The sequence below is a fragment of the Nymphaea colorata genome, chromosome 5 (genome assembly GCF_008831285.2).
Source record: "Nymphaea colorata isolate Beijing-Zhang1983 chromosome 5, ASM883128v2, whole genome shotgun sequence".
NCBI lineage: Eukaryota > Viridiplantae > Streptophyta > Magnoliopsida > Nymphaeales > Nymphaeaceae > Nymphaea > Nymphaea colorata.
The window spans coordinates 5815233-5827869 of NC_045142.1; the positions used below are offsets into that span (position 1 = coordinate 5815233).

A 12637-nucleotide genomic window follows, 5' to 3' on the forward strand; every position below is an offset into this window, starting at 1 on the left:
TGTGCTTCATTAGTTTCTTTACATACTCAACTGATCTTGTATTTAATTTCTTGTGCATGAGCATGAATTCTTTAACTCAAGTATGCAAGCAACTTTTAATGTTTTTCTTCATTTGTAGCTTTTAATGCCTCCACCTCCTGAAAAGAAGAAACAATATAAAGCCCCAATGCATCCCATTTTCATGGCCGAACCTGTGAGGTCATCAAATTCTTTTGTTGGAACTGAAGAATACATTGCACCGGTATTGATATCTTCATCCTTACTCTTTTGCTTGACAATTTGCTGAACAAGCTGTCTGATTTATTTCATTTGGTTTCTCTTTCAAAATTTCTTGCATTACCTTTGTTGCTTTGTTTGCTAAGGCTAATCTATTTATCAAGAAATTTTTTGTGATCATGTGAAACATTTGTTGCTTTTGAATATGCTTGTTTTTATGTATTTTTTCTTTTCCAATATTGCCATTATTGTGACATACAATTTAGAGCCTAATGAAAACATTCATGTTTCCAGGAAATTATAACTGGAGCTGGACATACTAGCGCAGTTGACTGGTGGGCTCTCGGTAATACTGTAATCTCTTCTTGAAATCAAACTTTTAACTTTTGATAAAGATACGGTGTAGAAATGTTACTAGACAATAGGGAGAAGTCAACAAATCGTTACTAAATTGTATGATATTAAATTTTTTGTTATTTAAATCTTAGAATACTCCATGCACCATTTCCAAGGTTCCGAATCAATTTTCATTGAAATTTACGAAAGTATTACCCACTGACAGAAACTAATCACTTCTAGACATTGTACAAATTCTCACAGAATGTCTTGTTACTTGGATATGAAAGTTCAATATTGTAACCCCAGCTTTTTGTTGTTTTCTTTTTTTTCATTATAACAGATTCAACAGAAACTAGAAGCATAATCCTGATGAAATACGAGCAAGCTGTAAACTTATTCTAATTTAACCTAATTAAACAAGTCAAAATGAACAGTTGAAGAAGAGAGCACCTCTGGTTTCAAATTTTCTTCCAGCGTACACCTTTTTTCGACCAAAGCTAACCATTCAATTGTCCATCCATCTAGTTCACATAAATGCAGTGCCAATTGTGGTACTTCCCATAGGCTTGAACTCAGGAAGACTTGTACTAACCAATCCCAACTTAGGCCGATAATACTAACAAATTGCAGTCGACTTGAACATGAATATATGAAAAGGCACTCCCATTCCTGTGGAAAGGTTATTGTCGTGATCAGCAGTACTCTTGTCTTCATTCATTGACAATGTTTTCATGAACACTTCCATCCTTTTGATTTCAAATGTTCTCATTTTTTAGGCATTCTTTTGTATGAGATGTTCTATGGATACACACCGTTCAGGGGGAAGACAAGGCAAAAGACATTTACTAATGTTCTTCAAAAGGATCTTAAGTTCCCTGCTAGTATTCAGGTGGGTAGTACTTAACAAGGCAGCTTATAAAGTTTAAAGCATGATCATTCAATTTTCAGCCAACTTTAGTCATGCCATGCCATACGTTTTTTTGTCGTGCATTAGGAGTTAAAGTTTCCACGTTCATTCAAATTCTCTACTGATGCGGTGATAAAAGTAACTTGTTAAGATCAGAATGACTACCCAATGGTTTCTGCACTCCAATTGATTTCATTATTTTGTTTTTCGGGCTTCTATGTTCATGCAGGTAAGCCTCACAGCCAGGCAGTTAATGTACAGTTTGCTCAGTCGAGACCCCAAACAGAGATTGGGTGCACGTGAAGGGGCTAATGAAATTAAGCAACACCCGTTCTTCCGTGGTGTCAATTGGGCTCTTGTGAGAACCATGGTTAGATTCTCAACTGAATTAGTATTGGTTTCTGTTCCATGATCTATTGCATATTTATACATTTGAGAAGCTTTTGTACAACAAAACTGTTGGTTGGTCAGTCCATCTTTAGATCATGAGACAGTTATATGCTCTTCACACACACGCTCTCCCTCTCTCTCTCAATATAGACACGCGCATGCACACACACACACACACATATATATATATATGTATCTTAAAAATACAATACACTCTATTTAAAAAATGTTAATCATAAATCATGTTTTTGAAACAATCAGGTAGGGTTTTATAAGCTAGGAAAGCTCGAATCGTTGGTTTTTAAATCCTTATGAAATATGTCCTAGGCATCCAAAGAATATTAACTTTTGTTTTTGCTTCCTAGGTTCATTTCATTGAGACCACTTCTGTGTAGTTACTTTCATGAAATGTACATTCACAAGTACATATATATTTTGAGTCTACTACATGAGTGTACATCATCATTTCCATGTGTAGATAACATTGAAATCCTTATTTGTGCGAAGAGTTTGATCCATCACCAAAAGTGACAATGCACCTATTGAATTCTTTATTCAGAAAAGTTTTGATTGATCACCAAAAGTTATCATGCACCTATGCATAATTAGATTGGGCACTTGGTCATATGTTGGCAGTTGTAAAATTCACATGCTAACTGCAATCTGATCTAAAACTGTAGAAACCTCCTAAACTTGATGCACCGGCCCAAGGAGCAGATGCTGAAAAACAAACAGAAGCTCCAAACTCAAAAGAGAGCGAAGCAATGCTGGATCTCCAAACAAATGTCTTCTGAAAGGTTTAGCAGCAAAACCTTCAGTACATGAACTTGTCGCATCTCCACCATTTTTTTTTTTCATTTTCCACACAACTTATTATCTTTCAAATTTCAGGTTGGAGTTGGACTGGCTGTTGCTTCCAAGGCAAAATGATGAATCTTGAAATCAAGCCATCTGTACCCATGGACTGGTATTGGTACTCTGTGTTCATATGTTCAAATGGTGATGGTGTTCTTGTGTTTTATTCTTCATATGATGGTGTAAAATGTTTTTTCCTATGGAAAATTTTTGCAGAAAAAAGGAAAAACTGACTAACAAATGACTTTACTAGGTTAAGTTCTTGTAGGATAGACAGGAAGAGCTAGGAAATTTTCGTTGCAAGAGTCGAACTATAGTTTCAAAATTTTAACAGAGGCCAAAATACAAATTTTCATTTTTTTAATATAGGTTAAACTAAAACTTTTAAATTTTGTATATACATTTTTTACTTAAAAAAAAAAAAAAAAACTGAGGCGGGGTGGGGGTGGCCAAGGCTCCTGCCTCCACCCCTGAGGATAGACCCTTACCGACTTGTATATACTGAGTATGGAGAAAGTAGATAAGGTCATTGCTGACTGCTGAGGTGATCCTCTTAGCATGAAACACCTTTATAACCAACATATAACATCACGATTTTCAGGTACCCACACATATATAATATAGTCAATTCGAGGGACTTGGACACAAATATTGATATTTATCCTTTTTCCTTTTTAAAAAAATTAATTATTTCTAATTGATGGAACCATTCAAATAAGGGAGATATATTAACTTAAGTTTGGAATTTGGATTCACATTCAAATTTTTTGGTTGTAGATTTTGCAATAATGAGGTCATTTTCTATTGTGCAAACTAGTTCAACAGTAATAGATTGTTCCCCTGGAATTTGTGAAAAAATTATTGGCAAAGCTAAAGTCAGGCAAACTGTCCCTGTTTATTGAACTCTTCAGTTCTTTCAGCATGAAGGATTCAATAGACCTCCTGACCAGGTTGATGGAGCATTCTGCTACCATTCTAATAGACCTCTTGGGCATTGTTGTAAATATCAGTTACCATTTTGTTGAAAACCCTCAAAACGTGCCATATTGCCCAATATCATTAGCCTATATTGGCGCAATAAATTTAGGAAATATGAAATTGTATATTAATATCATTAGTTGAAAAAGTTATATAATGGCCCTTAAAATTTGATCAAATAACAATTAACGTCTCATTTTTAAAAATTAATAAATAAGTGCTCAGCTTTTGACAGCAATTATCAAAGAACCGCTTAACAACATTGCATTAACTTTTGCTATAGAATGATGAAAGTATTGCTTTTAGAGAACTACTCCTCTTTGGGCCAATAAAAGATTATTCATAAATTTGTCTAAAGATTGAGGCGGATTCATGGCCTCCAAGTTCTAGTGTTTCATAAATCTTCATCAATTTTTAATGCAGATTCATGTAACCCACTAAATGTTCTAGCTGCCAAACGACCATAAATGAGCATTTCAGCTAAGCCTAGGCATCAGGTCAGCCCAACACGGCCTGATAAGTGTCTACCTTGGGCTGGCCCACAGCTCGAAACCTGAGTTTGGGCTGAGCCCAGTTAAAATAAAATATATATATTTTAAATATAAAATTAAAAAATAATATAAAATACATTTTAAATAATAAAATATATATTATTATTAAAATAAAAATAATATTAAAAACATAGCGAGCTTTGGGCCGACCCGGACAATGCCCAACCCTATTCATTTTCCTTCGATCCTCCATTCATCGCCCCAACACGGGCTGATACACACCAACATTAATAACACTGCTCTTGGATCTTGCTAAGCTTATTTACAGCTACATCCATTTTCACCCTTTCCAGTTATTAACATAGATAGGTAAATGGATTTTTCACTGGCTGTTGGCCATTTTGACCTGATGTTGTACGTTCATTGTGGTTAAACAAGAGGTTATCAACTCATTACCGAAAAAGAGGTTCCAATGCCTCTTTTTACTTTTAGATCGAGAGTTGTATTAGTAGATGCAGAACTAAAAAATTTTGACGAGAAGGGTCGAATTATAGTTTCAAAATTTGTATATAAGATACATAAAATTTTAAAAATTTTATGTGTAAATTTAAGAAAACAAAAAAATCGAAGGGGGCAGGGCCCCTTCTGGCTCCACCCCTGTGCATGAGGACCGGTCTCTACCTATTACAGTTCAGTCCTATTATCAGGTGGAGGGGAAACGCCCATGGGGGCACAGTTGTTTTTTTTTTTTTTTACTTGGGTAAACACATTAGAGAAATATGGTTCATGAGTACTTGAACAAGCGTGAATCGGCAAAAGATATTAAACAAAAACATTTTTCAGAATGTAAATGAAAAATATTAAAAAAATAGTCAAAGATAAGAAAATTCTATTATTTAAGAACATGTTTAGTGTTTACAAATCAACGTACGACACTCTTCAATCGGCTAAAAATCCAGTCACCTTTCGAGCACCGATCCGATTCAAACCGTCCGATTCAGGTAAACTCCGGCTGACTTACAACATTTGGGTTGGTGCACTCTCCAAGTGTATGGGGCATACCAGCGCTCAGTCCTCTTTTTTCATGTCTTCTTTATTCTTTCAAGGCAATTGAAGTTAGAGTGCATTTATATGGTACCGTTAAATGATGTTTTAGAAGTACAAATGTCGTTTCACCTCTAAAATAGCATTTAAGATGCGTTTAGGAGCCGATTGAAATTGAGTTTGTGAAAAACCTAAATTTATATAAAATGATGTTTCTAAAAGGGTGTAAATATTACTTGGTCTCCTCCTCCCAAGCTTTTCAGATGACAGATGTTTTTCATCTTGTCACCTAAAAACACAGATTATTTTGCAAAAGTTGGTTCAAACCAGGTCTTGACAAAACCTCTTTTCACCAAAAGATGCTTTTCAAGGTGTCTTTAAAGAATTACACAACAACCTTTCAAATGCATGGTTAAAAGCGGCTGAGAAGCACTAAAACCTAATAACCAAATTTTGCGCACTAGAAACTGACACTTGTCTCTACTAAGTTTTTTATTGAATTTTTGCATATGTTTTGTTGAACTTTGGAGTCGTGTATATTTGTTGTGATCCGTTCATGTTTCTTGTGGAAATTTAGATATTTTTTGGGGAGTTTTGCACACATAACGCATATCTTGTTGCATCGTCAATCCCCATGTTCATAATTTTAAAAATTGTCATGTCTGTACCAATATTTCCGTACCCGTATTGATGTGACTTGGCTTATAAATTATTTGACAGGACCCAACCGCAATGAAAATGAAGTGAAACGGAAGAATCTTTTAAACTTCACAAGCTCCCAACAAGTTAAAATAATGGGAGTTTTTAATCATCTCTTGACACATGTGACTAGACAAAATAAAAATATATGAAGTGTTGGGTCATGCCTTCACCCATGTGATTTAGAATCAACATCAAAAGATGAATAAGATAAATCTATGTCCAACACTTGCCAACTTATGTTTTTTTGTCTATTTCAAGTCCACGAGAGAGAACTAACACTTTCCTTCTCACCACTAGGAGGGTTCTTTGTCATTAAAAACAGTTAGGAAAGCCGACTACAACTGCTAACTACAGGGGTTGCAGTGAGGTGATCTGTAGCTGTCTGGCAGCTGGTCATGGTTTGAATTTCACGAGATGCGCAGTCCTAGTTCGAATCTCATGATCATGACCTAATATTTTTCGCGAAAATGAAAACGTAGGATCACGTTAAAGCCCATAGGTAGATAACATGTGTATGCAGTTGCCCACACCAACCTCACAAAATCTAAAAGATATGCTCATTTATATATTAGGGTTTGTTTGGTAGAAAGAATATTTGAAGAATGTCTAATGAATATGTTCTAATATATGGGGCAGGTTGGTGAAACACTAGAACTATTGTTTCATGAGTTTGCTCCAATATTTGAAAAAAAATTCATTAGATAGCAACCGTTTAAGATGTAAACCCCTGGCTCTGCGACTGAGCTTTACATGTTTTATACTTGCTTCCAAGAGAGTTCAGAACTAGTTTTTTCTTGTTAAAATCAAACCAGCTCGATGGCACTGTATGGATCTTCTCTATCTGCAAATCTTCAGTACATTATCATGGAAAGGAAACGGACAAAGTTCAATGGTACCCATTACAGTCACATTCAAGGTATGGCCTGTGACTGCTGGTTACAACTCCACATCATGCACAGTACCAAACTGCGAAGGCCTGCAATGCACTTTCATTACCTGCACATAACAGGACTACCACCCACCGTTGTTCTTATCATTCCTGTACCATCAATGTGAATCTGCAGTTGAACTAATAAGAAAGCGCCATGTACTATTAGAATTTCCTTCACTCGAAAGGTCTAGAGAAAGGAAGCAGTAGAGTAGGCTGGAATCCAAGTCCATGTTCCCTGGCTTGCGACCCACATTCTTTTGCTTTGGTTACAAATAATGACAGCAAATACCAAGGGCTAGAAGACTAGGCTTTCTGGCCATATGATGTTTGAATCTGTAGTAGTATGATGACTTGAACAGGCTTCTTAATTATTGGTCTTCTGTGTCTGCTTCTATCCACACATATCAATTAGAGTGTCCGATATATACTTTTTGTAGTAAAAAAAAAGTAGTTCCTATAAAAATCAAACTAACAACCAAACATTCACTGACCAACCAGCCCGACCAATTACTTATGATAAGAAATATCCAAGCACTAACTGTTTTATAGTTCTTCAAGAGGGAAGTTTTTTTTTTTCTTTTTTGTGATATTGAATGCTGATTAATGGGGCAATCTCTACAACGATTTGCGGGTCCCCATATGATTGTGGTAAAAAAAAAAAACATGGGGGCCCATGACTCCTTATGGGGATATTTGAATGTGCACATAGGTAGAATTGGACATTCAAAATCTATTCTAAGAATAAGTTTTGCCCCGTTTGATTGACAGGGAGAAAAGCCAGTTAAATCTTTTTAATGTTTGATTATTTCAAGAAAACGAGAGAAACAAAAAAAATTGTATGGCTAAAGTGGGTTTACACAAGGTCTTTGGAGGAAAAAGGTTTTGCTTAGGAAACAAATAAGTGAGAACTTTCACTGGGCAAAAGTTTTACCTTGGTTGAGAGAATATACTAAAAATAAGGAGATCCATCACATTTGACAAAATTTTTGCACAGGATCGCCTTTGTTGAAAAAATATACTAAAAGAAAAGAGATCCGTCGCATTTGGCAAACCTTTTGCCGAAAAGTAGAAACAAAAAATTTAATGTTAGAAAAACCTAATTTTTCAAATGAACTATGAGAAAATGTATTACTCTCTATTTTGGCTGGAGGGACGTTAAGTCGTAGAACTTGTCGTAGAACTTGTTTAGTTTTCTTTTTGCTACACTGAGTTTGGTGTTCAATTGCATTACTCTTTGCACTTTCTTTTCTCTATCTTTTCCTTAATTCTTTTTTACAAGCATAAATTGATGGATTTTAAGGGGGAAATGACAGCTGAAAAACCAATCCCAAATGAAATGTGTTTAACCAATCTTATTTTACAACTTGGTTTTTTTCACATTTGTTTTCTCTCTCACTCTTCCATCTTCTTTTTGTCTATATTTTTCCTTGATCCTTCGCTACAACCATTCATCCATCTGAAAATTGATGGATTTCAAGGAGCGAAGAGAAATTGAAAAACTAGTGTCAAATTGGCTGAACTATTTTTCCAACTATTTTCCATATATATATATATATATATATATATATAAAATAAAGTATCACTTTTTTCAACTCTCCCTCCCTCCTCAAAATTCTTCTGTTTGTAAAACAATGGCCAAACCCCATTCTTAGAACTTTGTGCTCTTTGTTTTAGCCTCTTTCTCGATCCCCATCATATTGGGAGACATTTAGTGTATATATATATATATATATATATATATATATATATAGTGTTTCGGCGTTAGGTTTTTTGGCATAAGAGTGTTACGGTGCTGGTAGAGCGTTCGATCTAAAAGAAGAAAAAGGGCATTGGGTAAGCCCCCCAATGCCCTGGTTTTGCAGAGGAGGGAGGCCACCGCTTCCACTCTTTGCACAGAAGAGGCGACGGCGCCTCCCTCCAACAGGTGTTGGCTTGTCTTGCTCTCCTTAAGCCAAGTTACTAAGTAAGTTTTTTTTAATATATATATATATATATATATATATATAATTGATTGTAGAGAGAGAGAGAAATGCAGTTATCAGAATCCTTGCTAACAGGTGCAAAACAAAGCGCACACCGTTTGGAGAATGGGGTTGACCATTCTTTGCAAACAGAAGAGATGTGCCATCTGGTAGGGTTCTTGAACAGATGAACGTCAGAAAAAAGAGTTGGTAATTGAGAAAACCTAACAGGGGGTGTATTTTATAGCATTAAATACTGTACTCGAAGTAAAAAAATGAACAATTAAAAAAGGATCTCAACAGTGTTAGTACAGACTAGCATCGAACACGGCCCAAAATTAATTTTGAAGCATCATATAATCTTGAATGAAGCCACAAAAGCCTCGTTTTTAATTTTCCGTTCGCTTATTGCTTGAGATAGTACTTTTCTTCTCAAAATGTTTGTGAGAAGGTTCATAAATGTTGTGCGGATGCTCTTGGACTGGTTGCTTCCAAGAACAAGAAGGTTGGTACCAGAGATCTGGTATTGGTAGTAATGGCTCTGACAAACTCAATGCTATTGCGTGATGGCTGCCCTTCTAACGAAATGGCACCGCCATTGATGGGAGCACGCTTTTGAACCAGCATTACAACTGCTTTTCTTTCTACAAATTAACGATAGCCACCTTCCACATTGGTCTGTCTACTGCCGGGAAGTCATTGTGGTGCAGATTTAGCGGCTTCATTAACACACACCACTCCCTCTCTCTTTAAGCAGCAAGAGGCCATTATCGATACCAACGTCTGAATTCGGAAAGCCATTAACTGCGCAGAGCCGGATATCTGACAACACGTCTGGGTCATTGATGGCGGAGGACAGATCCCAAAGGAGCAAGGAAATCTCAGCCATGATCAAGCAGGGTTTCATCTCGGATCCCTCGCTCTCACCCTTCAAGGCGGCGAGAGTTTCTCCCCCAGCCACCACTCTGGACCACCATCGACCTTCCTCCCCCACCGCCGTCCTGGCTGCCAAGTCGAGCCCCCCTCCTCCTGCGTACTTAGCAGAGAGGTCCAATTGCAGTCCCACTCTCTTGGAGATGATGGCCGGAGAGAAGGACACCTGCCCACCGGAGAGCCAGAGGAGGATAAGGGAGAGGGTGGAGAGGATCCTCAAGGGCTGGGACCTGCCGGAGTCCGGCGACGTGAAGCTCACTTTGAGCTCGAGGGACGGGTTCAGGATCACGGTGAACGTCCACCGACGGATACTCACTGGCTGTAGCCAGTTCTTCGCCTCAAAGCTCCGGCGGCAAGGGGTCGTCGACCACGAGATAGAGATCTCGGAGTGTGACAATGTGGAGGCGTACTTGGAGACGGTGGCATTAATGTACTGCAAGGATCTAAGGAGGAGGCTGATCAAGGAGGATGTTTCCATGATTCTTGGTGTCCTAAAGGTGGTGCCCTTCTTTCTTTTTCCTTCTCAAAAATTTCTTCACCTTTTTGTGCCTCTACTTTCTTCTTTCCAAACTGGGTGTTTGTCAAATTTTGCTCAATGTTCGAGATTTCACGTTTCAGGAAGAAATTTTCTTGTTCTTCTTTAATTTTGCGTGAATATAGTGTCCTCATTCAATGTGTCGATGATGAACACTTGGCGTTCTCTCTTTTTGTTAGTTTCTGGTACAAAACTAGAGTTGTATGGTTAATCCCATGAATTGGCTTGAATTTTAACTATAGAATGCATAATCACTTTCATACTTCATGGTTGGCATTCAATCTGTTGGTGTTGAACACTTGCCCTTCTCTCTTTTGTTAATTTCTGGTATGCTTAGTTCCATGAATTGCCTTGAAATTTGACTATAGTATGCGTGATCACCTTCATTGTTGTCATGGTTGTTGTCAACAATGCAACCTTGTCGTTCCCTTCGTTTTTTGCTTACAATTCTTGTCACTGCCTCTACAAGTAGAAAGCTTTGTCAACTAGAAAGCTGACCAGGGTACTGGTCAGGCCTAGACACCTGAAATTGGAGTGTTGGTATCAGGAAGAAGAGACTGTTTGGTCCCTGTTGATGGTCTGGCTGAGCCTTCCAGCACTATGGTGACGTGAATCTTCATTTATCACTGCAATTGCATGGACTTTTTTGTTGTGAAAATATAGCTTTGGTATTACAGCATGAGAACCATCTTGTTTAGGGTAAGAAATGGCCATCTTTCTCGAGAAAATCTGGACTTATATCTCCTCTTCTCTTCTTGTTATCTTTATTTATGGACGAGGCTTAACCGGTCTCTTATAAAGTAAAACCTGGACGAAGTCTATGATGGCCTTCCTTACGTGTCTCAACCATTGAAAAGTTGTCGACATGCCTGTGCTTGAGAGTCTGTCTGGCATCTTTAATCTCATCACTCTCAAAACAGTGTGTGCTGATCACATGGGCGATGTCTGCTTTGTTTTTCCTGCGTATGCGCCTGATTTCCAATGGAGAATCTTGTCTTTTTTCTTCTGTTTAGGGAAAGCATTGTCCATATGAATTATGAGCAATTAATGAAGAAAGACCATATTCTTTGTCCCTTTTACATCTGGATGGTTTTGTGAGCAAAGTAGCACATTTAAATGTGCAGGTATCTTCAGCAATCATGTTTGATGCGGGGATATTGTCATGCCTCGAGTGTTTGGAAGCCATGCCTTGGTCGGAGGAGGAAGAGGAAAAGGTCGTCTCCACCCTCAACCAGCTTGACCTCCAATATTCTACTGCTGAAGTTCTGCAGAGAGTTTCCCTTGAACCATCAACTTCTGAAAACCCTGATGGTATATTTTTACAACTCTTGGAGGGGATCTTATGTGCCAAGGATGATAGGTCCAGAAGAGAAATGAAGTCGCTGCTATCTGTTCTGCTCAAGGGACATTTGACGCATGGGGACGGCAGTGATGGCAATGGAGTCAATGTTAACAAGGTAGAAATCAACAAAGAAATCCTTTATCATATATGTGACAAATGTATCAATGCACTTCTGCAGCACTGTATGACAGCTACTATTGTGGAAGACAGTGGACAAGATCGTGGAGCACTAATGAGTGAAATTGCTCGGGAAGCAGATAATTTGCACTGGGTTGTTGATATTCTTATCGACAAAAAAGTGTGTGATGAGTTTGTGAAGTTGTGGGCTGACTGTTCAGAGCTTACGACCCTGCATTCAAGAATACCTGTCATGTACAGATATGAAATTAGCAGGATTACTGCTCAGCTTTGTGTAGCAATTGGCAGGGGGCAGGTTTTGGTGTCAAAGAATTTAAGAATTTCCTTGTTGGAGACATGGTTGGAAGCACTGTATGAGGACTTTGGATGGATGAAGAGAGCTTGCAAGACACTTGACAAGAAGTCAATGGAGGACGGGCTTGGGCAGATGATTCTTACATTGCCGTTAGCACAACAACAGTCATTGTTCCTGAAGTGGTTTGATCGGTTTTTGAACAGAGGGGATGACTGTCCTAACATTCAGAGGGCTTTCGAAGTTTGGTGGAGAAGAGCTTTTGTTAGAAGATACATTTCCGAGGATAGGTCTCAATCGCAGCTTGCGCTATATAATAGCTGATACATTCTCATTGTATTCATTGTATATTGCATTTTAAGCTGGGATGTTGGAAGTTACAGCCGTTAGGGCCTGAAATTGGTTCAATTTTAGTGCACTTAAATTGATACGTACCAAGCACACTAGAAGTCCTTTTTCTTAACTAGTCAAAGCAACAACCCTCATGGCAACAGCGGTAAAACCCACTGCATGCACCTCCTCAGTAATAAAATATTAGAGAATTATATCTAGTTCTTTTGAAGCATTTCTTTTGAAAAATGAA

General features: G+C 37.8%; 2 protein-coding genes across 3 annotated transcripts in view; both read left to right on the forward strand.

Annotated features, from left to right (window-relative positions):
• Positions 1–2880, forward strand: part of LOC116254130 (phototropin-1) — a 30806-nt gene extending 27926 nt beyond the window's left edge. Inside the window, exons 19-24 of one of the 2 annotated variants that reach the window (XM_031629259.2) lie at positions 119–241; positions 511–562; positions 1332–1444; positions 1692–1832; positions 2533–2649; positions 2744–2880. In XM_031629259.2, coding sequence (XP_031485119.1) covers positions 119–241; positions 511–562; positions 1332–1444; positions 1692–1832; positions 2533–2646 — 543 coding nt within the window. In that variant the 3' untranslated portion in view covers positions 2647–2649; positions 2744–2880. The remainder of the gene's footprint in view (positions 1–118; positions 242–510; positions 563–1331; positions 1445–1691; positions 1833–2532; positions 2650–2743) is intronic. The other variant, XM_050077750.1, reaches the window with a different exon arrangement.
• A 5777-nt stretch (positions 2881–8657) lies between these two features.
• Positions 8658–12462, forward strand: LOC116255137 (BTB/POZ domain-containing protein At5g60050). Its single transcript, XM_031630896.2, has 2 exons — positions 8658–10244; positions 11407–12462. Exons 1-2 carry the CDS (start codon positions 9660–9662, stop codon positions 12376–12378), a joined length of 1557 nt encoding a protein of 518 aa, XP_031486756.1. The 5' UTR covers positions 8658–9659; the 3' UTR covers positions 12379–12462.
• Positions 12463–12637: the final 175 nt, after the last annotated feature.